This window comes from Cynocephalus volans, chromosome 5, assembly GCF_027409185.1.
Source record: "Cynocephalus volans isolate mCynVol1 chromosome 5, mCynVol1.pri, whole genome shotgun sequence".
In the NCBI taxonomy this organism is placed as follows: Eukaryota; Metazoa; Chordata; class Mammalia; order Dermoptera; family Cynocephalidae; genus Cynocephalus; species Cynocephalus volans.
The window spans coordinates 122,328,959-122,351,809 of NC_084464.1; the positions used below are offsets into that span (position 1 = coordinate 122,328,959).

Here is a 22,851-nt window from a genome sequence, read left to right on the forward strand (position 1 = left end):
CAGTCACATTCTGAGGGATATTGGGGGTTAGGATTTCAACATATGAATTTTTTGGGGGGGGGGACACAGGTTAGCCTATGTTAGATGATGATATTGATTTTTTGTTTTCCATATATTATTGCTTATATAAACTATTAATCTTTTAATTTTAGCCATTATGGGCATATGTTTTTATATCATTTTCTGGTCATATTTTCTCTTTTAGTATTGATAATGCCAAGTATATGGCCAACTAAATGTTTTCTTCTGTTTTTAATTGTAATTCTGTTCTCAGATATAGGTGTTTCCTTTACAACTACAATGTTCCTTCTATTATGCTCCAAAATATTTCCATATACCCTATGAGTTTATCTCAATATTGAATTAGATATATCTATGAATGCCCAATATTTTTCCACAGGCAGAATATATTAAAATTTCTTTGGTCCTATCTTTACTCTTCATTTGGCAATAATAGGATTATTCTCCCAAATTTCAACCTGTAGGGTAGGTTGTCATGCAGAGTACATTACTAAACCTCCACTACTTCCCCCAAATCAAGGTAATGTGGCTTTGCTGGACTGAAGTGGAAGTTTTTCCAGCTCCCATTTGACTAGGCAGTTTGAAGCAGTCGGCAGTTCTCTATCCTGAAGCAATACTTCTAATTCCTGTAATGCACTGCTGCCAGGGTTTTTTCTGTCTCTGTTCTTTGCTGCAGCTATTTATGCCAATCAACTTATGGTATGCTGTGTTAAGGAAAATTAGAGTCTATGGATGGCTGAAGAAGAAGAAACAATTGAAGAGTGGAAATAAATACAAATAATCCCCACAGCCAGAGAAAGCAGTTCCCATTCAATTGTCAGTTTCAGGGGTGACTGCAAAGTAGATAAAAATGAGGGGTCACAGCTTCTTCCATCATCTATATTGGCTAAAAGAAAGTCCTGCCAGAATCTGCAATTAGTTCAATATTAAACATAGTTTCTAATGCAGTTGCAATTTTCTGGCATTTATATACATTCAAACACTGTTTTCTGTACACTGTATTTTTCTTCCATTAATGGAGATAATACCTATCTTTTCTACCACATGGGAAATTTAGAGGAGAGATAATGAGGGACATAACTGAAAGCACTTTGAAAATATACATAAGGTGCTTTACAAATGTTATTCATTAACAAAGGTACAGATGTTATTATTCATTTAACAAATATTTATCAAGCACCTAATATACACAAGGCACTATTATAATTTTTAAGTGAATAAAAAACACCTAGTCCTTGATCTTATAGAGCTTACACTTAAAGAGGAGACATATACTTTTGAAACATGTAACTCTCTTCATTTGGCAGAAATTATATATGCTGTTATTTTATTTGCTCACAAGGAAGGAAAATCACTGGTACAGAATCAAAATATACCCCAGCCTTCCTAGGAAATGCTTCTTTTCAACCATACTTAAGCTTATGCCAAACGACATTAAGATGTAACATTGAAATACACATAATTATCTTATCTGAGGTAAATTATTCTTACTTGTGCCTAGATTTAGAAAAATAATCTTCAGAGAATCCCACAAGAATATTAAGTCAAAAAATTTGGCAAAAACAATTACTTATGAATACCTGATTAAGCCAAAATAGGTATGACTTCCAAATGATCAAGTTTTATGATTGAAAGACACTATTTTTAACTACTTTCTGGTCTTACTTAATTTGCTCCCACCATAGAAAGTATTAGTAAAGTAAGGAAGAAAACTAACTTCAGAATCAAAGTGGTTTCAAGTGAAGTTCTTACTATCTGAATAACCTCAGTAAGTCAACTTAACTTCACTGATTCTGAATTTTCTATCTGTCATATAATGAAGGTTAAAATTTTAAACAAAATACTGTCAGGAAACACTTTTTATAGAAATACATTTTATTTTATTTTTTTTTTTTTTTGACCGGCCGCCCAGTGAGCATACCGGCCATCCCTATATAGGATCCGAACCCGCGGTGGGAGCGCTGCTGCGCTCCCAGCGCCGCACTCGCCCGAGTGCGCCACGGGGTAGGCCAGGAAACACTTTTTAAACCACAAAGATTCATTATAAATATAAGACAATATTTTTGTTGCACTTCTAGGCAAGACACTGTGTCGGACACTCAAAGGCCCTGAAGATGTCAGGCACACTTATCCTTACCTTTAAGGATCTCTAACGAGTAAGAGAAAGGTAAAGGACACAAATAACTACTCCATGAAGCAAAATATATATTTCTTCTAAAAGAGAGGGACAAAAGCAGTATACAAATTCAAAGCAGGATCATCTACTTGCAGATGATCCAGGAAGTTTCCATTTGGACAGATGATAAAGGATAAGTACCTGACAAGTAACACACAGGAAAAGAAAATGTATCATTTCAAATAGGAACACAAGAAGAGGAAAAGCCTGGGACATATACAGTTATGAATCTCACTCTGAACAAAGGGCCTCCACAGACTTGATGTTCCACTTCACATTTGTATAATTTTACATTTTTAAAAACACTGTGTCACAAAATATGAAATGACAAAATTGTTTTCAGTAATCCTGCTTTCATAATGGGGGGAAAAACAGCAAATGAGAAAAACCAAGCATGTTTTTCTACATTATATCCAGGGGATTATACATATTAGTCTACTTGCTGACACAGCATAGTAAAAAAATCAATGGTATGCAGAACGGTGACCCCAAATAATTATAAGAGATGAATCACTAAAGATACATGGTACTTCTTAAGCCAGGAAAGTGAACTACATACAACATGGAAAGAATAAAATCATTCAAAAAGATAATTACAACACGCGATTTTCTGTTTTGATCATGTAAAAAGAAGAGTGTATATTCTATTTCTATTTTCTTTCCAATCTCAGTTATTCTTAACACAAACTCTAATGAACAAATATGCACTTCTAATTACATTTTTGTGTGTGTGTGTGTGTGCTGTAGTTGAGCTTATTATTTTTACTCTAGAGATCTGTGTTTTTCATTTAGCAACCTGGCCACAAATCCTTCACTAATCAACCAATTCCTTAGTGCCTAAAAATACACTTCAAAAAGAACTGCTCCTAATTAGATCAAAATAAATAAGCTTTCAAACAAAAATTTGTATCCAAATAATTACTTAATCACATATACCTATTTAGTTACTTGAAAGCTGTTTTCATATTTTATAATTAGCAATAAAATGGCAAATAATATCAACAAAGCAATGATATGTTCTTCTTACAGAAAAATAATTAGCTCACATAGGGAGCCATTAAAAAGGCATTTTAACATTAATTTAAGAAAAAGAATAGTATTACTGCTCAGAAATAATGCAGTGGTTTATATTAAATAATCTGCCACTTATAGGCAGTTTCAAATTGATAAAACATATCAAATTGATAAAAATATATCAAATTGACAAAGATACATCAAATTGATAAATAGATATTTTCCTTTTAATCACTAAATTGATACAGTAGGCCTAAAGTATTACAAGTTTCTCCCATAGTCTTTGATAGTCTATTTTTAAACTAAAGAATATATATTATCAGCACAGCCATTATGGAAAACAGTATGGAGGTTTCTAAAACAACTACAGATAGAGCTACCATGTGATTCAGCAATCTCACTACTGGGTATATAGCCAAAGGAATGCAAATCATCATTTTGAAAGGATAACTGCACTCCCATGCTCACTGCAACTCTATTTACAATAGCCAAAATACGGAACCAACCTAAGTGTACATCGACAGATGACTAGCTAAAGAAAATGTGGTATATATACACAGTGGAATACTACTCAGCTGTAAAAAAGAATGCAATTCTGCCATTTGCAGCAACATGGATGAGTCTGGAGAAAATTATGTTAAGGGAAATAAACCAGACAAAGAAACAGAAATACCTCATGTTCTCACTCATAACTGGCTGCTACAAAGAAAGAAAGGAAGGGAGGGAGGGGGGAGGGAAAGAGGGAAGAAGGAAGGAATGAAGGAAAGAAAGAAGAGACCGTAACAATATGCTGAACTTTCAGAAGGAGAGAACAAACCTAAAGATACTAGAGACTGGGGGAAGGGAGGGAGGAGGTTTGGGAAGTGATAGGTCAGGCAAAGAGCAGAAAGAAATATGATGATTTATAAGAATGAATAAGTAAAGAAAAAATTTAATAAAAAAAAAGAATATATATATGTTAAGGAGTCAGAAATGATTAGAGATATTAGACAACATACATTGTACAAATCAAAACTAGAATAGTAAAAAGGAAATCTCAGGAACATTTTGCTCCCAGCTTAGATTTTTAGAAGAATATTAAGAATATATTATTGAGCTTATAGTAAATACTTGAGCAACTGCTTTCAGCCAGAATTAAAAATTTTGTGATTCAAAGTTCCTAGAAGTGTTTTAGGCACATACAGTAGGAACTAAAATTGGCTGAAGAAGAGTATTCATTTCCATTAAATGCGATTTCTTGCTTCATTTAAATTTCTTATTAACATCAGGAAACAAAATAGGCAGAATAACCTCATACAAATAACTGATATAACGTCTCTTTAAAAATAAGTATAAAAGAACATATCATAATATCAAGAATCATTATCACCTAAAGGAAAAGATTTCCAACAGGGTAAATCCAAGGGAATGCAAGGATAGTTTACTATTAAGAAATCTATGTGTCACATAAATGGGCCAAATAAGTCCCCAAATCAACATAATCTTAACCAAAGGGGAAATTAATGAAATTCAACATTTTAACTTGATTAAAATAAAGAAAACAAAATTCAATATTTTACAAATTAAGACTAGATGAAGCCTTCCATAGCATAACATAGAATAATTCTCTCCAATAAACAGTTACTACTTAATGATAAAATGGTAAATGACTTCTCAATAATTCAAGGCCAAAATGTGTGATTATTATTTAGAATTATTTTGGAAGAACTAGATAATTTAATAAAAGTGAAGCAGAAATAAAGTACACTATTATTACAAAGTTGGAAAAAAATTAACACAAATCTAGAATAAACATAGAACCTAATGAACATAAAAAAGATAACTTCTTAGGTTATTAACAACAACCTAAGAGAAAATAAAACTGAAACAGAGATCTCAAACTGCACTAATCAGCAATATCTGTAATAAATATACCATATCTATATGAAAAAAAAATCATATGACTTTGGTAAAATATAATACAAAGCAAACAAAGGGAAAAACTTACTATATTCCTAGATAGGAACACTGAGCATAGTAAGGACATACTTTTATCAAAGCTATTTATGACTTAACATAATAGCAATCTAAATGTTATTCAAATTTAAATGTCCAATTTGAATGGGGCAAAATCATCTTAAAAGTGCATGTAGAGAAACCAATAAGTATATAGCTAAATTACCTTTTTTTGAGGAAAGGTGAAGTAAATGATAGCTAATTCTTACTGAACATTAAGATATAATACAAAGTTACAATACGTAAAATAAATAATGTGGGAATCAAAGAGATTTGGATATGGGTGCTACTTATAAAGAATATGTACAAATCAATAAGGAAAACTAAGACAGGTGGGCAATTTACAAGAAGATTCAACTAGTTAACAAAACTATGAACATATAATCAAACTTGCTAATCTTCAAAGAAATACAAAATTTAAAAAAGAGAAAAAATTTTCATCTATTAAATTAGTGATTAGTTTTGAAAAAGCCAAATACCCAGACCTGAAGCACAGACTCTTTTTTTTTTCTGTTAGAAGAATATAATTAAGGCAGTTTGATAATATGAGTCAAGAGCCTTAAAAGTGTTCATATCATTTGATAGAGTACTTCTACCTTCTGAGAATCTGTCCTAAAGATTTAATTCTAAATATAGAGAAAGCTTTAAGCTCTAAAACATTAATTTTAACCTGATTATAAAATAGTGAAGAAACAATCCACACCTCCACCAATGAAGGACTAGCGGCTATGCACAGAAAGGAGACATCTGTAGCTACTAGTGCACATGTCCACACAAGTTGTACACAGAACAACTCCAGGCCCTAGAAAAAACATTAAACCTTCCCAGATCCCAATGGCAAAAACTAAGGCTAAGGCACAGGTTAATGAGCTGGACTTTCTTGTTAGCTAACACACAGTATCTCATATACCAGACACTCAATGTTGGTACAAATTCCTGCCCTCTGCTACCTCAGTTAAGACTTACATTAGCCTTACGAAGCAAATATTATTGTTTTCATTAAAAAACCTACATGTCATAAACTTTCAGAAATTCTATGCCCTGAAGAGCTGAAACCAAACTTGAAATCTGTGAATGCCAGCTATCACCATAAAGCAAACCTATATTATAACAGGCATGCGGGGAAAAAAGTGAGTTTAGGGATTTAAATACGCACTTTCATTAATTTAAATGCTATTTTCTTTAAAGACACTGAGATCTCGGTAGTTGAAGAAATGCTATTGCCTTATGGATTACCTGTGATGGTGCAAAACCAGACATGCGAAAAGCTGAATATACAAGTGGCACCTCAGCCTTTAGTAGCATTTCAATATAGTGAGTGCTGCAAAAATATATCGGATGAATGCCAGATTCTATAGTTTCAACAGGTAGGTACCTCTGCATAAAAAAAGAGAAATTGAGAATTAAATAATGAGTATACAGATAATTTTAAAAAGCCAAACATATACTTATCTAAATCTTTTTCTTTTGCTATGAATTCTGCTTCAAATTAATTATGTAAATTAAAGTCAGAACGTTAAACACTGTAGTAAGAATAAATCTTGATAAAGCCAGTGTTATGCACATTTCATGACAAAGGAATAAAACAAATACTTTGTAATTTTGGCAACCTCAATTTCTATGGAATGATGGGTATGGGTGTTGCATGAAAGAATAAATGAGTAATAAATGCCTTATATTTTAATACCAAGTGTATTTCAATATGCTTAATATTCTCAGCTTTGGGATTCCATAATGTTAGAAGGTTTTAGCTTTGTCACCTCTCGGGGAAATTTGCCTAGTCTCTTTTTCTACATTTGTATTGAACCAAATCTGAACCTGAATTAATAATAATCCCAATTAGGAACTCTATAAAAAACTCATCTCTAAAACTGGGAAGAAATGTATTCCCACAAAGTTCTCAGATTAATCTATTTTGTATTATTTTAATTTTTATATTATATTTATATATATGTCTATGCTAAATATGTATGTGAATACATACACATACATACATATTTACAAGTGCATTATTTCAGCAATTGCTTCATAAAGTTGAAGTTTATTATTTTTTCAATTTAGCTGTTAGGTACAATTTATCATTGCAAATGATTAATAATGTTATTACAGAGTATTACTATAAATCTAACATCTACCCTCAATAACTGTTTTTTTAAACAAAAAATAATAATCTTGAACATATAATTTTGTGTCAAAACTGTTTGATTTTATAATTATGTAAATAAAATTTTAAATATTAAAATAAAATTAATTTATATAAATAGAAAATTGATAATCAAACTAGATTTGAAGAGTACATAACTAATAGACCTCCAAAAAAGTATTTTATTTCTTGCCTTTACTGGACAACTCTTATTTTTAAATGTTTTTTGATGAAAGAAAGCTAGTACTTTTAAATTAAAACAAATACATATTTTAAATTAAAACAAATAACTATTACATAAGAGTTAAAATATAGAGGATTTCTTTCAAACTTTATGGCTAAGGTGCTTTTAAAGATTTAGATTTGAATTATATACTAATGTTTCTGAAGTCTGCAAGTTAATTCATCAAAGGTTTTCCTATTTTATTATCCTTCACAAATAATGATTTATTTCACACTGCAGAAATACATATTTGTAGAAATATATATACACAGAAATAAACATTTTTATGACAGATTCACCAGGAGATATCACACAATACACGAAAAAACATTGGTTCTATGCATTGATGGATGAAGACATAGATAGCACATTAAATGGACATCTTGTATTCAACTTCACATAGATGTCTAGGACAAGAATACAATTTCTATTGAGTAGTTAAAAAATATGGACTGAGTGAGAATTAGTATCTGTTGATTTATCTTCTTTGTGAAATACACAATGTGTTTCACTTAATGAATATTTGTAGAATGAATAAATCTAATAAGAGCAAAACCAATTTATACATATATAAATTTTAATTTTCAATGAGAACTTAGGTAATAATTTTCTGAATACATGTATAATAGTAGTATAAGAATTCTATGCATAGGAAGTGATTCTTATACAGTATCTTTTCTATGTTGCATTGTTAATACCTTTAGAGTAGGTCTATTAAGAGATAAAAATGATAGACATTAAATATTCTTAAAAAAAGGCAATTGTTATGTAATTGATTCTCAAAGATGAGGCAAGAGTTCTTCTACTATTATAAATTATACTCTTGTTAAATTAAATTATGGCATACTTTTTGGTAACCCACACAGTTCCTAACACCAAGTCTGGCATAGATCAGCTGCTCAACATATTATTGACAGAATGACTGAATAATAATTGTGTATTGTAATCACAGTGAACTTACTTATACCAAAAATTTTATTAGTTGGCCTGTTAATTACCATTTCATAGCTTTAATTTAAAGTAAATGTGTTCATAAAGCCAAATTAATAATGATAGCTTTGATCATGTGAATATAACAAATGGTCTTCTGAATCATCCAATTATAAAAATTGTTTATTATATCTTTAGTGTTTTGATGTATTTTGCTTAGTCACAACTCTGAAAGGATGGGACTCTCTATTATTCAGAATATAGGATAAAGCAGAACACATGCAGGATAACAGCATTTAATATATCATCTAAGTAACATGTAAACTAATACATAAACTATGCTAAGTTAAAATTGCAAAAAAAAATTATCAGTAAAACACTGGTTTGTGAGATACCAGAAAGTGACGTAATATTAGGAAAAGATTTTAAAAATAGCACTCTCAAGTATTTTACTCTAAGATTGAAAATGGAAGATATATGCTTAAAAATAAAACATAGCAGTCAGTTTTTTCTTCCACTATAGGTAGTTCTGATGAGTCATTTTATTCCTAACACTAACAAAAAAAAAAAAAACTAGTTCTATATTGCTATGGAAATTAAATAGAAAGACATTATTAGGAACACTTGAAACTCTCCAATCCCCACAATCTGATATAATCTAGTTCTGTTTACTAGTCTGTAAATCCAGGAGCAGAGAATGGACCATGTTTTATCAGCAACGTTGTGGTTAATTTGTGCATCCTGTAGAGGGGTGAACAGAAAACTCAGAAGATTTTTCAAAACTTTGAGTCTATAATTCTAGAAAATATAAATCTTTCTCCTTTCGGGAAAAACAGAATCTTCAAATATGAATAAGATTTAGTCACATATAAAAAAGGAAAAGGCTTTAAAAATTTTTTTTTGAATTTTATTATTTTTTAATTTACATGCATTGATTGTACATATTTATAAGGCATAGTTATATTTCAATACATGTATATAACGTATGCTGATCTAATCAGGGTAATGAGCATATTCGTCATCACATAAATTTAACTTTTCTTTGTGATGATAGCATTTGAACGCCTCTCTTCCAGCTATTTAAGAACATACAATATATTATCGTTAATTATAGATGCCTACTGTAGGGAAGGGATCTTGACACTAGTCCTCCTTCCTATCAGTAATTGCTCTCATGACTTACTTTTGCTGATGCCCTACAAATGGGTTATAAGGGTGTCATGATATGCTAAGAGTTGTAAAATTTCAATCTAAATTTATATTTGAATTCAATTAGAATTTTTAGCTCCATAAGCTTTCTGAACTAGGTTAATTATTTTATGAGGAGTAAGAGAAGGCTCTGTAGTGGCTACCTTACATAGTTACTTTCTCATGATCTTCGTGAACTATACTACTTCATTTCATTACTATTTTAGCCTGATTTATTATCAAAGGAATTTTTTTGTATGCATATAAAATAATCTGGTTTTTATTTCAATTTAATTTGTTTTCTGTTTTCCCTATGTTTTTACTAACACAGAAAGCACATATGATTGTTACTTTATCACAGTTATTATTTGAAATTAGGTATTCCTACATGAAGGGCATTTCTTGATTTTTCTTAATCTATCATTTGATTAATCTATGTTAACAATTAGCTAAACTCTGATTCTTGATGAAATTCCATAAAGAATGATTTATTTCATCATTTAGAAAGGTATTTTTCTTTAAAAAACAAATAATAATTGAAGATATTAGTCCGTTTTTGTTGCTTATAACAAAGCACACTGAACTGGGTGATTTATAAAGAAAATGAAATGTATTGCTTACAGTTTCCGAGGCTGGGAAGTCCAAAGTCCATCTCGTGGTGGTGACAGTGACCCAGGGGTCTTACACTGCAAGACAGTGGAAGCAGAGAGAGCAGAGCAAGCAAGACAGACTCTCCTCTTCTTTTAAAGCCCTCAGAACCGTACCCCTGACCACCATTTTTAATCCATTCACTATTGCACGATCCTACAATCCAATCACCTCTTCAAGGCTCCACCTTTCAATTACCATAATAGTATTTCCCACCCTCTTAACAGTCTCAGTGGGGGCTAAATTTCTAATACAAAAAATGTGGGGGATACAATTCACGCTTCAATGAGTTTTGGGGGGACGTAATTCAATCCATACAATAACTTAATTAAATCAATACATTACGGGGTTCTTCTGGTTTAAATGACCTCAAAGGATACATTTTTAAATTATTTTTATTTCATATTAGTATAGTCATAGATTATAAAATTTTGAGAACTTCACATTAATGGTACATTACTTCCTATTTTGCTTATCCTAGGCTGATTATTTAAACCTTTTAAAGTAATTTGTTTAAAATATTCTTAAGAATGCAGGGGATCTAAATCTCTTAAAAACATTTTCTAAAGTAATAAAAGCCTACTGCTCTTTACATATTTCTATTTAGTATTAATTCACACACTGAACATGTATTTATATATTTATTTATTGAGTGTTACAAGGGGCCATAGTTTGGGACATATCAGTGAACAAAACATTAAACCCTGTCCTCACGGAGCTTACATTTAAATAACAAACAAATAAAAATAAATAAAAACATAAATAAAATAGCACATTAAGAGTTGATATAGACCATGGAAAAAAAGTTAAAAATAGAACAGGGTAATGAGGTGGGAAAGAGGGAATAGGTTGACTTTTTTTTAGGTTGAATACAATAATGTGAGATTGATCTAAAGAAATTAAACAAGTTTGTGCTACTAATATCTAACACCAAAGTGTCACCACTACTGCAGATTTGCTCATTTTATCAACTTGCACAGAAACCATCAGCACAATGTTTGAGACAACGAAACAATTGAAAAAGAAAATATACCACTTTTTAAATAATATATTGACTATTATTGAATGTGCTACAAAGTCAAGTGGCATAGAGAAAACATCAATCCAAAAGATTATTAAATCAAAAACATTTATACTGTGGAGTGTTGACTATACAGACATTTGTAACGACACTTATCTAACATCTCTTGATAGAATTCCTGAAGAGGAATCTTACTTAGCAGAATGTTACTGGTTTTACAATAAAGCATTAAAACAAACTACTGGGAATAAAATATTTAACTTGGCATATTTGTACTTAAAAAGAAAAAAATGATGCTGTGGAAGGCACTGCATCAGTCGTCACTGATAATACAGCTGCACCAACAGAAAGGTGTAAGGCCACATTATGAGTTCATTTTGGAAACCCTGAGGTTCCTGTCATGTCTTATTCCATTTCATGCATAGACCTATACTCCATATTACCATTCATAGATCTATATTTCATACCATATATTAAAATAGTAAGTCAAATAAAGCACAAACTGCTAGAGTCCTGTCTGTTTTCAGTTTTACAGAACGAAATTCTATCAGAACACAACATTGTCGCTGTTATGAAAAAAGAAAATAATGTGTTACTAAAAAGTTAATGGGTTCAAAGTAGAAATGCAACTTTAGAAAATTATGGTTAGACATGATTCACTGGTGTCAAAATCTGAACACTAAAGTAGAATTGTTAAGACTAGAATGTAAGGATTATTTAAAAATATTTGACATAAAAAACATTATTGGCCTCAAATTTTATACACATTTTCAAAACATTAACAACGTTGCATTAAAAAATGGAGAGGAATAGAGGGGCTGTAAGATTTAAAAAATATTCAAGTACAATTTGAAGGGACACAGTGACTTGAATTCTGGTTAAGAGCAGAAAAATAGTTCCAGTGATTGGAGAAAAACCAGTAAATTTTTTTTTTGCCATTTGTTTTCTCCTGTTCACATCGGCAAAATTTCTTGTTATGGTAAAAAGCAATAACTAGAAAATCTTATTCAGGAATTATGTACAGCTATTTCAAGCATAAAACTATAAAATATTTAATGTATTCCTTGATACTTTGATTTTATTTTCCTTATCACAAATATATATTGTAAAAAAACATTTAATAAATATTTTCATGTAACTCCACATAGATATCCTCCAGTCCCCTTAGCTTATCCTTTGGTAGTATCTGATTTCATTGTCCACATGCAACATGTCATGAAAAAGGTTTGGGAAACATTAGCACAGCTGATTGTACTGGATTGAATTGTGTTTAATGTGTTGGAGGCTGACTTCCACTGTGACTGTTAAGAGGGCAGGAAATCTGATTATGATAATTGAAAGGTAGGGCCTTAAAGAGGTGATTAAAACTGATGGTTTAATGGTGGTCATGGGTGTGGTCCTGAGAATTTTAAAAGGAGAGGGCAAGAGGAACTCTCTTTCTGCTCCACCATTTTCTGACATGTGAGACTCCTGCACTGCCATAAAGCCACCACCCCAAAGAAAACCGTCACCAGATGTATTCCTTGGACTTTGGATTTCCCAGCCTCCAAAACTTTAAGCAATAAATTTTGTTTTCTTTATAAAATACTCAGTTCCAGGTATTTTGTTATAAGCCACTGAGATGGACTAATACACTGATATAGTAAGCAGTTTCTTGCAGATGGATATCTTCACAAAATGCAATAAAACATGTAGGTAAAATAAACAGAAACACTAATAAATTAATTGAAGGATATACTTCTGAAGAACCTCTGCATCTCATGAGACTAATAAAATATTTTTAAATACATTGTAATACCTTAATAAAAACTCAGTGTAGATTTCCAAAATATAGATAAAATGAGAGATCTTTACCCTCTATACAGTCACAATTTCTACTTAATAAATGATTTTCTTATATTGTAATTTAACCAAGAGATTTTTCCTAACAAAGCAACAACAAAAATTAACAGTTTTTACACACAGAATTTAACTAATATAACTTACTAAACAAGCTTAAAATTTAACAATTTTAAAGTTCCATTTCATTATCATGCTTCTATTTTATGAAAATTCACCCATTATCATTAATCTTTCATTTAGTTATCATTAGGTAAGAAGACATCAAGCATTTGAGAAAATGTCAAATCTATATCTTTAAAGAGAATCAGTCAAAAAGCATTCAGGTAGAAAAATGAATATAAATTATCACAGAGCCCTCTACAAATAAAATAATATCCCAGTGAATTTAAATATGATATTCCTTAAAATTTCAAACCCCTCTTAAAAAATAGACTAAAAAGTCTTACAGAATTATGTAGTCTTGGCAACCAAAGGAAAGCAGAAGTCAGAAGCCTGGAGAACTGCTGAAGGAATTGGAATGTTTTCTCTTTGTCCCCCAACATTATCATAAACAGAGAAGATACGAACCAGTCATGGCCAGCATAATTCTCTTGCAGGCAGATTAAAAAACAGTGTTAAGGAACTTTTACAATATTTTATCTTACAAGACAAACTATAAGAACTCCATACATACTCATTTCCAGAATCTCTATCAGCAAAGAGATACTAATGGTACTTAGTCCTCGTTGTGTCTTCAACGAATTTACAAGCTATTAAAATAAAATTAAGCTTTATTCATGAAAAGTAAAGTACTTGACATAATTACTATTGTAATGTATTATTTGCTTACATGTCCAGTGGAGACCAATGACAATAGCAACCAGAGGAAAAGCCACCTGCTCTGTGAAAACTTACTTGTTCAAGTCATTAACCCAACAGTACCATCCTTTCTGTAGTTGAGGTTATCAGCCAAATGACTAGCCAAGCATAGTAAAATCCACACGTTTTTAGAATTCAACAATGCAAATGGTTTGTATACATTTTTTGCCTTCAGGTTAAACCCCATTTCTAAAAGATAACCAATTCAAATGAAGTAATACATGAATATGATTAAAAAAAAAAAAAAGGCAGTCATTCTTATTCTGGATTTACAAAATAAATTTTTAAACATTCTTAGATATGTATGAAAATACATTCCAATGACCTTAATTATTCAGTTTATGATTCAATGAATAAGACTGAATCTAATGATTATGACTCAATTTAATAAAGCCATATTTTAAATACAGAATAAAATACTATAAGGATATATCATAACAAATCATTAATATAGTTGAAAGTATTCTTTACTGTAAGTATGTTAAGGTATCCCAAAGAATATAAAAAAAAAAAAAAAATTGTGAAATTTCAACTATGTGAATCCACTCAAAAAGGATATGAAGAGAAGATTTTATTGAAACTTGCTGCTGTTTCAGGAATCTCTCACAGTGCTTTAAAACCAAGGTAAGATCATTTTCTGCTCTATCTTTTAACAGGTTGAGGAACTTGCCATACCTACATTAAAAACACACAAACATTTATAAAATTAAAAATACCAGGCCCTGCATTGCACATTAATTTTTTTTTTGAAATTCACAAAAGTGTATTCCTCTTGAGATCTTGAAGTTTTAAGTTTTCAAATTTCTACTTTTAGCATAATGATGTTATTCAGAACACGCAGAAAAAGATTCACTGTCAATATATGTTCCTGATAATTATGATATATTTGGATTAGCAACATTCATGCAATAATACTGATAACTTTAAAGGAAGATGGAACAGTAATGAGGGAACAAAATGTACCTGGTAGATAACTGGTAGAATATAAGCGTTTTTTCCTGAACTTAATCTAAAACATGGAATGTTGACAGGATAGTTTTACAGAATGTTAAATCTAGAAGTAACTTTAGAGTTTATTTAGTCCAATGGTTCTGAATGGGGATGGTACTTCCTCCAAGGTTCACTTTGGAAATTTATGGGGTCATTTTTGATTGCCATAGTAACTAAGGGGCACTTCTGGTACTTAGCAAGGGCCAGGAAGTTACACATGGTACAGTCCTGCACAATAACTTGAAAAATGTCTTGTCTGTTATTTGTATGAGTGAAAAAACTATAATTATCTGAAATTCTGTTTTATATAAACCGCTATATTTTCTAATAGATGCTGAACACAACTGTGTGTAAATCAAGGAAAGAGAGTACTTCTGTTTTATTTGAAACCTTACTAAAATTTGCTCACCATTTTGGAAAGTCTCTTTGCCAGTGGCAACACTGCTCATGGTATTTGAGGAACCAGATGTCGTAGCTGCCATAGTCACAATGATTCTACATATGGATGCCAGCTATATCTTATACTGTAGTGTATCTAAACATATCATTATAAATTACTTTCCATCTATTTCTTACAAATACTATATTGAGTTAAAAATATATGAGTAGCCTGCTTATACTATTTATATATTCCATTTCAGAACAGAAGTAGGGGAGGGAAGGAAGGAGGGAGGAAGAAAAAGGAAGGAAGGAAAGAACGGAATAAGGAAAGAAGGAAAGACAAGACCACAGCTGTGCACTGAACTTCCAGAAGGAGAGAACAAACTCAAGGATACTAGTGATGAGGGGCAAGGAGGGAGAGGGGTTGGGGAGTGACAGTCCGGGTGGAAGGCATGGGGAAGGACTGCGATTTGTAATGATGAATATGCTAATAATAATTTAAAAAGTAAAGAATTAGCTAATAAAGAAACTAGAACTTGAAAGAAAACAAAAGAAAATATTTGTATAAAAAGTGGTATAGGGTCACAAAACATAATCAAGACAGTTATATGCTCTATGTGTTACAGCTGGGCAAGCTGGAATTAACAGCATCATTTTCATTATGCTGTGAATTTATACAAACACTCAGCATTTTTTTAACAACTCTCACATGTGTCATTTTTATACTTGATTCTGAAGATGATCCTATAAGTAAAATGTGACTGTCAAGATCCACATTTAATAAGCAAGAAAGAGAGGTTTCAAGGTCTTTTAACTCCCAATCTGCCATTTAGCTTGCCCATTGCTTTTGAAAATTACAATTTGAGTACTAACATTTCAAACTACAATAATTTTGGTTTATTCATTTTTAACTTCTGCATCTATCCTTAAGGTACTTTTGTACTCATCACCATAGCTTCACAAATAGAACTAATCATATTTCAGAAAACGGTATGATTGTGCTACCAATGTGCTGATTTTTACAATGCTATTTTTGGAAAAAAACTGATAGTCATAGAGGCTTAAACACCCTGTAATTAGCCTCTGGAATAATAATGAACTGTAACTGATTTACCTGCAAAGGTAATTTAATCATGTGCCAATATCCTCAAAAACAAAGTTATTATTTTCTGAATAATAAACTCTGCCTTTAAATTATACATAATAGTTTGTTGTTAAATTAAACACTATTAAGCACATATCAGGCAGATAAAACAAATTCTAGAAATGCACAAGGGAGATATTTCCCTGTAATGTACCTGACAGTCATTTTAATGCCAAGCTGCTGCACAGATGAAAGATTTTCGTTCTTCACATTTGCATCGGTAGCTAAAAACAACAGAAAACTGAGTTATAAAAATGTATAAAAGTCTGCATAATAATCACATTTTAATAGAAAATTGATGAAAGTAATATTTTTACATATTTTAATGTGAATTTTGAAAACAAGGATTAATTCGTTCTTTTAAGAGCCATCAGTTATATTTTCAAAGGAATTAAGAAACTTTTACAAATAATTTTACTCTTATAGAAAGCATTTAAAGCATAAATACAAATTGACTAATAATATTTTAAAACAGTCTATTTTACTCGGTGCTCAGAACAAATAAGTTGTTAACCCCAAAAAATGATTTAGAAATACTGTACTTTCATCATGCGATGCATATATAAGATTTTGAATTACAAATATATAAGCATGTTTGTTTATTCTTTCCTGACACTCATGTCTAAATCTTTAAGTAATCGGTGTTCTACTTTTAACGTGTAACAACATATGAGAGTGAAGTGGATAAGTTTCTTCCTGTAGGCCTGATTATCTTGGTGAAGTAGGAGCTATGATCATCTACCAAAAGTGAAGAAGTGGTTGTATGGCTTCAAGGACTACAGGAGAGACTGAAAGTTTGGATTAGTTCTTGAGAACATTGGATGACCAAGCTAAGAGTGAACACTCAAAAGCATCACTAGGAGCATTCGGGGTCTAGCTAAAACTTCTATTTTGGCTTAAGAAACTGTAGTGTGTGTACATGCACACACATACACACACAATTAAGGGAATCATCCAAAATCATAGTTATCTAGTGGTAGAGATGACCAAAATGTAGGCTTTCTGAATGCCATAAAACTGGATTTTTTTCCCCCTCATTACATATTGGTGTATCTCATACTATCGTATAATCTATTTTGCTTGTGGACTCATTTGTTCCTGTTAATAAATCTTTTCTAATATAGTAAGTGTGGAACATTATGCAGTTAGGTATAATGGATAAAATATAAATTATACATCATACAGTAAAATAATTTTCCATGTAGTGTCAGGGACAAAATATGTATATTGACAACTCTGATAAATATTTTAAAGCCCTAAGTGAAATAAAAATGGTACAAATAAAGTGCTACTTGAATTCAGAAGAGGAGGAGATTATTTCCACTTGGTTGGGAAGAATATGGGGAGGTATTAGATCTTCAAAGATAGGAGAACACAACTTAAATGTTGCTGTAATCAAACTTCTACTCTTTCAACCAGCAATTATTAGTCTTTTAGCACTCTTAGAGTTAAGGTAACCAACTCTTCCTGGTTTGCCAGAGACTTGCATGGCTTTAGTGCTGAAAGTCCCACATTCCAGGAATCCCTCACAGTCCCAGGGAAGCCAGACTTGTTGGTCACCCCACTTTTAGAGTGGAAATTTTCTTAAAGAAAAATAAAACAAAACAATAATAAATTTAAAAAACGTAAGTGCTTGGTTAATTCCTTGATAAACTACATCCAAGTTTTACACATTTAGATTGGAATGCAATCTTAGCAATATTGTTATATTTTGCCTATAATGACACTATTAAGCTACAGTTTATGTGGCTTAGAATTATTTATTTATTATTCTTACTGTGCTAATATACATACCTTTTATCCCTGGGGGAAAGATACCAGTTCTGCACTTCTAGTAAAAGACCCTCACCCTGTAGCAACAGGTTAAGGCAAGAAGGGCTACTTAATGTCTTCTCCAAATTTTTCAAATTGGAGTGGGGATGGAATATTTTCTTCCTATTAATCACAGGGCTATGAGGTGCCCTAGGTTTCCAATAGAAAGGAATGAATCTGTCATATAGGGAGAGTCAGAGAAAGGAGACAGATTGCTAAAGACAGCTTTACTCCATTTATAGGAGTCAATAATTCTGCCTCTTTTTCTGCATAGACTGAAAAAAATGTTTGATTTGGGTTTCCTTCACTCAGTATCAAAAAAATATATATCAAATTATTTTCACTACCACAGAATTAACAGTCAATTTTTAAAATTACCAAACATCATTTATATATTAACCATAATTTCAAGTGTTTGATTTTATCAACAGCATTTTTTATTTAGCCATAAGCTAAATACAGCTTTTAAACATCCACTACATTTAAATTCATATGGAATGTGATCAGGAAGATCTTTTTGTTTCAGTACCTGAGTCTGCTCCTGCTCATCCTATATTTTATGTAGAATTGTATTCTAGTTTTGTTAACCTAAATTACAAATAAAGAGAGGCCCTCCAAAAGAAAATAATATTTAATCAGGAATAGGACATTGCAATAGGAATATGTGTGCCATAATAAATCATGTGTGTATTCAGGAAGGTAAAGGAAGACAAGGGGTTTTAAAGGAAAAATTATGGAGGATTACACATTTGGGGGAGATAATTTTGCTTGGTTACAAGGATCAATAACAAGGGGTGATGCCAGTCCAAGGTCGGACAGACAGTTGTGTGGCAGATGCCCTCACAGAAGTATTTTTTGTGTAAGGCTACAATGGCCTTTCTGCAAAGTTGTGGTTTTGCAGAGTGCTTTGTGATAATTCTTGTTTTCAGGCACACAAGCATGAAAATTCCCTCTACTTCCAGGCCTTTCCTTGGCTCTATCTGTCAGGGACTTTTTTTTTTAACACAAGCAACTCCTTTTTGATTCTGAAAACTTTCACACCACGTTTAAATAATGTAAAACTTTAGTGCTATCATGTTGGTGACATTGGCTGATTTTGCAGAATTAGAATAGTTTCAAAACAATAAGCATAAAAATTCTGACTTTATATTCCTATAGCCATTGAGCAGACTCCCTATCAAGTACTATAATGTGTTATAGTGACAATGTGATTTTTATAAACTACTGCTAGAACAATTTTAAGTTAGATTAGAATTCTAGTACACACAAAATTGGATTAAGCATGAGAAATAAAATATTACCTTCATTAATATATAGATCTGTATGCTTGTAGTAATACTAATGTTTCCCTTTTGGAAAGTGCAGTGCAGATCTTAACTATGCTTGATGTTAACTATCTTCACAGCAGGGGAGGAGTGTGCAGTAGATGGGGAAGGGTGCTAAGAATGGGCATTGCCAATGTCATGTGTTCTGTGGATCAGTGTGTCTTCCACCAGAATGGCTTCTACTGACATCCCATCAGTGAAGAATAGAATGAAGATAAAGAGCAGGGTGACAGGAGTTGCCCAAAGGAACAGTGCCACCGAATGTTACATGAGGATCAGGTTATTTAGTTCTTCCCTGTGGAAGAAAAGAGTTCTACCAGAGTGTTCTAATTGTGCAGCCTGAGATGAGTCCTTTCACTTTTCTGGAATTGTATGAATAATTACCGAAGTCCAGCCTCTTTCTAAAAGTTTATGACTCTGTATCTTCAGAGTAAAAACTTAGCTTCACACATTTCAAGAGATAATGATTCCCAATTATGTGTGCATCAAAATTCCCTGAGAAGCTTTTTAAAAGTCAAGATAAACAGACCCTACTCCAGAATACTGAGTCAGATTACTGAGGGTGAATGTGCAGTCATTTGTATTTTTAGGACCTCTACAGCTTATTTCTTATACACTAAAGTTGAGATCCACACTTAAAGGCATAAAAGTGAAATTTAGATGTAGTTACAATTAGACAGGGATACTCCAGTACACAAATTTCATTTTAATGAAGGTACCAGTTAAATTCTCAAAAGATGTTCCAGTAGAAAATGGAGTTACTGAGCATACCAAAACAAATATCAAATATCCATTAAGGGGGGGAAAAAAAAACTGATGTGAAATAGATGTAAATAACTTTGGTATGAACAAAATCCTCTCGAAAAAATAAAATGGAAGAAATGAAAAGTTTCCTATAGCAGAAATAAAAAAGCCATAAAAAGACTTAAGGGTATATATCAAAAGAGAGGCTTCAATTTTAAACTTGCATTTGCTACACAATATGACAATTTGGCAAGTAGAAATGGCTCCTGGACTACAAAAGTTCAGTAAACAGAATTTTTATTATATACAGCCTAGACTTAATGCAACTTATGGAGAAGGTGAAGAGAAGATGGCAGACTAGAGGTGTCCAGGACACATTCCTCCCACAGAAATGGATTCGAACAAACAGCTAAATACTGATTGGAGCATTAGGGGGAGTGTGTAGGAGTACAACAGGAGACTGATGAGATTGCTGTGGAGAATGAAAACCCAGCACCACATCTCCAGTACCAGGACTGGTGACTGGCATAGGAAGAATTTCCCTGGCAGCAAAGAGATAAGTAGAAGACCCCCACCAACCTCTATCCTCACCACACAGGCCCACAGATCCTTCGGCAGGACAAGTTCACAGCCAAGTGTGGACAGTGCTCTATAAAACTAGCATCCTAGAACATTAGCAGGGATAGTGCATTCCCCACCCCCACCCTTGTGACCCAAGTGGATACAGATGGGGCCGTCTTGAAACCTGAGCTATTACAGGAGTGCACCTTGCCCAGGAGCCAGCAGCCACAGTGCTTCCCCAGACTTAAGGCTCTGCCCTCCACCCAGCACACTTAGGTACTCACAGGAGAAGATACAATGCTCTGATCCTGGAAGCTAAAAGCTGGGGCTCACAGTGGTTATTATTCTGTTCTGCAGCCAAGGAAGCTAACCTTAGTCCTGCTGAACTGATGCACCCTTAAGTCTCTAGCTAGAAATCTGACAGGCAGACCCTCCTCAAGTGACCACACCCCGTTCCTCACCCACCTCCCCAACCCTGCCAACTGCCTAAGGTGTGTATGCCAGAGTTTCCAAGTCAGAAAACCAGCTCACAGTTATCTACCATAATGGATATACCTTAAGGATGGTGAAAATAAAGTGTATTCAACCCTTTCAGAGAGGCCTAGCAGCTAAACCCTGAACAGTCTTGCCTAGCAATTTTGCCAACAGACCCAGAAGAAAATGCACTGGCTTCTTCACTACAGGACTGTATAGAGGTCCTCCACATTGCCCACAAGCAGCCCAACTGGCCCAGTAGCCCCACACAGCACCCACAGGCAGCTGGACCGGGTACCCCACCAACAGCCCATCCAGCAGCACTGCCCACTGTCCACAAGTGGAGGAACAGGGCACTCCACTGAGGGCTCACCCAGTGGCCCTGCCCACTTCCTGAGAAGTGGCTCAGCAGACCAGCCCTTGGCAGTCTAGCACCTGAACCACATAGGAAAGCATGACCTCATGGACATCACCATCACCACTCACTGACCCCAGAGCACTACTGCTGCAGCTACCCTTCTCCCTGCATAACAGTCAATCCTGCTTCCCGCAGATACCCAGCCCAGCTCCCAATAGCCCTAATTCATCCAGATTCAGGTATCACTATGTTTTACCAGGCAAGAGAAAAGAGGGAGAAGCAAGGACCCAGGAGAAGCCTCTGCTCACAGGAAACAGGAAAGAGAAACCTCCCCCAGGGCCATCCATTCAAGCTGACTATCAAGTACACCTATCAAGGGCATGGGACACAAGTAGGATGCCAGCAAGTCTGCCCAGGGCATTGGTCAATATGAAATACAACTGCAGGAGGGAATCTTTCTCTACGAAAGCCACTCCAGAGTAACAGAAGAAGCAACTACTCCACCAGATGACCAGACATCAATGTAGGGCCACTACAAACAGGAAAAAACAGGAAAATATGACACCACCAAAGGAACAGAACAACTCTCAAGTACCAGACCCCAAACAGCAGGAAACTTTTGAAATGACTGAAAAGGAATTCTGAAAATCAATCTTAAAGAAACCCAATGAGATACAAGATTTAGACAACACAACAAAATAAGAAAAAAAATTCAGGATATGAAGGAAGAACCTTATGAAGAGATAAATGCCTTTAAAAAGTATGCAGCAAAACACATGAAACAGAAGGATTCATTCAGTGAAATAAAAAATACAACCAAGACTTTAAGCAACAGGCTATAGGGGAAGCAGAAGAACAAATTTCCACTCTCAGTCTTTCAGAAATAATACAGATGGGGAAAAAAAAAAAAAGAAAAAGAATTTTTTAAAATAAAGAAAATCTACAAGAGCTATCAGACAACCTTAAATGTACAAAGAGCCTTAAGCCTACTTAAGAGTATGCT

At 33.0% G+C, this 22,851-nt stretch overlaps 1 protein-coding gene across 2 annotated transcripts in view; it reads right to left on the minus strand.

Annotated features, from left to right (window-relative positions):
• The window catches only part of TBC1D32 (TBC1 domain family member 32), a 235,283-nt gene that overhangs the window by 18,893 nt on the left and 193,539 nt on the right, over positions 1-22,851 (minus strand). For both annotated transcript variants that reach the window (XM_063097734.1, XM_063097733.1), the window contains 4 exons: positions 16,729-16,798; positions 14,619-14,734; positions 13,648-13,802; positions 6,443-6,583 (listed from right to left, as the gene is read on the minus strand). In XM_063097734.1, coding sequence (XP_062953804.1) covers positions 6,443-6,583; positions 13,648-13,802; positions 14,619-14,734; positions 16,729-16,798 — 482 coding nt within the window. The remainder of the gene's footprint in view (positions 1-6,442; positions 6,584-13,647; positions 13,803-14,618; positions 14,735-16,728; positions 16,799-22,851) is intronic.